Source organism: Theobroma cacao, chromosome 3 (genome assembly GCF_053813885.1).
Source record: "Theobroma cacao isolate CCN51 chromosome 3, ASM5381388v1, whole genome shotgun sequence".
Taxonomy (NCBI): Eukaryota; Viridiplantae; Streptophyta; class Magnoliopsida; order Malvales; family Malvaceae; genus Theobroma; species Theobroma cacao.
In genome coordinates, this window is record NC_142641.1 from 43,823,506 (window position 1) to 43,826,051 (window position 2,546).

Here is a 2,546-nt window from a genome sequence, read left to right on the forward strand (position 1 = left end):
CAGTCGAGATATCCCCAGATACAAACCTACTTGCAATTGCCAAATGATGCAGTTTTTCTGGTGTGGAAATTGAAGTTGTACCAGATAACTAGCTAATGTCTCTGTCCAGTGTCCACCATCGAACTCAACATGTGTAGAATTACTGATGAACACAAAATAAATCATTAATGCTCTAAAATGATGACAGTTTGACAGCTTCATCTAACAATATGAGAGGACATGTCATCTGGTTTGCCTGAGAAACAGATAAATAACAAAAGACCAAATAATCCGTCGCACAAGGAAAGAGTGACAGACAGCTAGAAAATAAAAGAAGAAAAGAAAATTTACAATCTGGGGTTCTTAGTTGTCCATCAATTATTATACTACTGCTTAAGTTGGCGATCTACCCCCCATTAATCTCATCTAGCTCATTGAGAGGATCCTTCCATAAAGGCTATATATATATACACACACACCCATCTCATTGCCAGAAAAAGGTGATAAAGAAATTCAATAATGATCATGTAATTTGAGGATATCTTCTTCTCAAAAAGTATTTAGGTCCGTGTGTAGAACATGTGAATGGAAAGTATGAAAAAGAATGAGAAGGAATAAAAATAATTCAATCTAAAGGAAAAAAGGATTAGGTAAAAGATCATAGTTTTAAACAAGGACAGTTCGGACTTGGGGACACTATTTTGATGGCACATGGGAAATGCAAGATTAATTGCTCTGAATCTCAAGTTGCATGGAGCCATGTCAGTACGCTGTGGGGTTCTCTCCATTTGGCAGATATTTTCTCATGTGATACCTTGATGCATGCCAAATATGAGAGGAAACTAAAAACAAGACTAGGGATTAATTAACAATATGTTTAACTTAATACTTGTTTTCTATTGGCCATTTAATTGGGAGTATTAACTTTGTTATCCAACATAAGAAAGTTATTAATTGAGGAGTTGAGGGTGGAGAGGGACGTGGAGGCATAGAACCTTCCATCTTCTATTGGGCTTTTTCTTGCTCATTGATCAACATTTGGTTGCTTGCCTTTGCAATCATGAGTCCACCTGCCATCATGACAGCCGAAGAGGAATCCCTCGCTCTTTTCTCTCTTTCTCTCATTTCCATAGCCACCAGCCCACCACATGATGCAAGTGTCATAAAACAACATAAACCAACTCTATTTATAGGAGCTTATATCCCTTCCTTTCTCTCAATTTCCCCTCATCATTTTCAGTATAACCTTACTTTTCCATCTTCTTTATCTTCTCCTTCAATAGAAAGAAATCATAGAAGGATGTGTAACAACATGGATTGGAGCCCAACCATCTCTGCTTCTTCAAAGAGAAGGCATAGATCAAAACAATCTAAAGTTCAAATTTACAGGCTTTCCAGGTATATAAATGTTTCAACACCTACTTTTTTTCAGAGTTGTGTGCATATGCATGCATATATGTTACATATGGTTCTAACACAAACACCTTTTTTTTTATGCAGGAAAAGATGCGAAGAAAATGTGGAGAAAGACATGGAACGACTGAACTTGAAGCTCTACTTGGAGAACCAAAGTATTATTGAAGAGAATGAGAAGTTAAGAAAGAAAGCCAATCTTCTCCATCAAGAAAACTTAGCCTTAATGTCTGATTTTCAGAAGAAGTTTCCTCATTTGGATCGTTTTTCCACCACCCTTTTGCTTCTTCTGCGAAATCACTGATGGAGTTTATGAACGAATTATCTGCAACCCTTCCCTTCTCCCTACATATTCTCTTTCTAGTCTTTCTAAAGCTTTCCCCTTCCTTTTCTTTGATGATGTATGTTAGCAATATGGAGTAGCATGATATTTTACTTTTAACTCGGTAATTATTAAGATAAATGATGTAATTTCAAAGTTTCACCAAAAATATTGATGAGTTTTGTACTACTATTTTGGCGTTTTCAGCAAGGAAAAGAGGAATTAAAGGCAGAAATATAAGGTTAGAATAGAAGGGTCACGTCAGATATTAAGGTCACAAATTTTTATCTGTTTCCAAAAGGGTAGGTTGATTCAGCAAATGAAACGAGTAATGCAGTTCTTCCATAAATGTTTCCGCGCATGGGATGGATAAAGGAGTAAATTCTGCTCTCTATCAGTATTATCGTATGATGATCATTTTTAACTTGGTGGTTTAAAGAATTTTCCTGGTGGTAATCGTATTCCGATGGCAGATTCATGGTTCTTTAGAGTCAAGAGTACTTACCATGTAGACTAAGTATCCTTGCGGTTCTCCGAGTAGTATCGTGGTTGCAACTTGCCATGTTGTATTTGGCATTTGGCATGGAGTCAACGCTCGCCATATAGTTTGCCTGACAAACGCGTTAGTTTTTGTGAAAATCTATAGCATATATATGGTTAATTAAAGACCATCAACCATCCTAAAGCACGATATTCCTTATGTGATGATCGATTCATTTGGTAATCACCATTGGAGAAAACTTGCATGTAAGTATGTTACCTATTCTTTTGCCATGAAACTTTTGTTATGAATATTAGCATCTGAATATGCTTTGACCGCAATCACGGTTTC

The 2,546-nt window shown here is 36.4% G+C and overlaps 1 protein-coding gene across 1 annotated transcript; it reads left to right on the forward strand.

Annotated features, from left to right (window-relative positions):
* Positions 1-1,057: 1,057 nt before the first annotated feature.
* LOC18606385 (protein LITTLE ZIPPER 1-like) lies at positions 1,058-1,954 on the forward strand. The gene is made up of 2 exons (XM_007039961.3): positions 1,058-1,377; positions 1,480-1,954. The coding sequence occupies exons 1-2, from the start codon at positions 1,058-1,060 to the stop codon at positions 1,694-1,696; spliced, it is 537 nt and encodes a 178-aa protein (XP_007040023.3). The 3' UTR covers positions 1,697-1,954.
* The last annotated feature ends 592 nt before the right edge of the window (positions 1,955-2,546 follow it).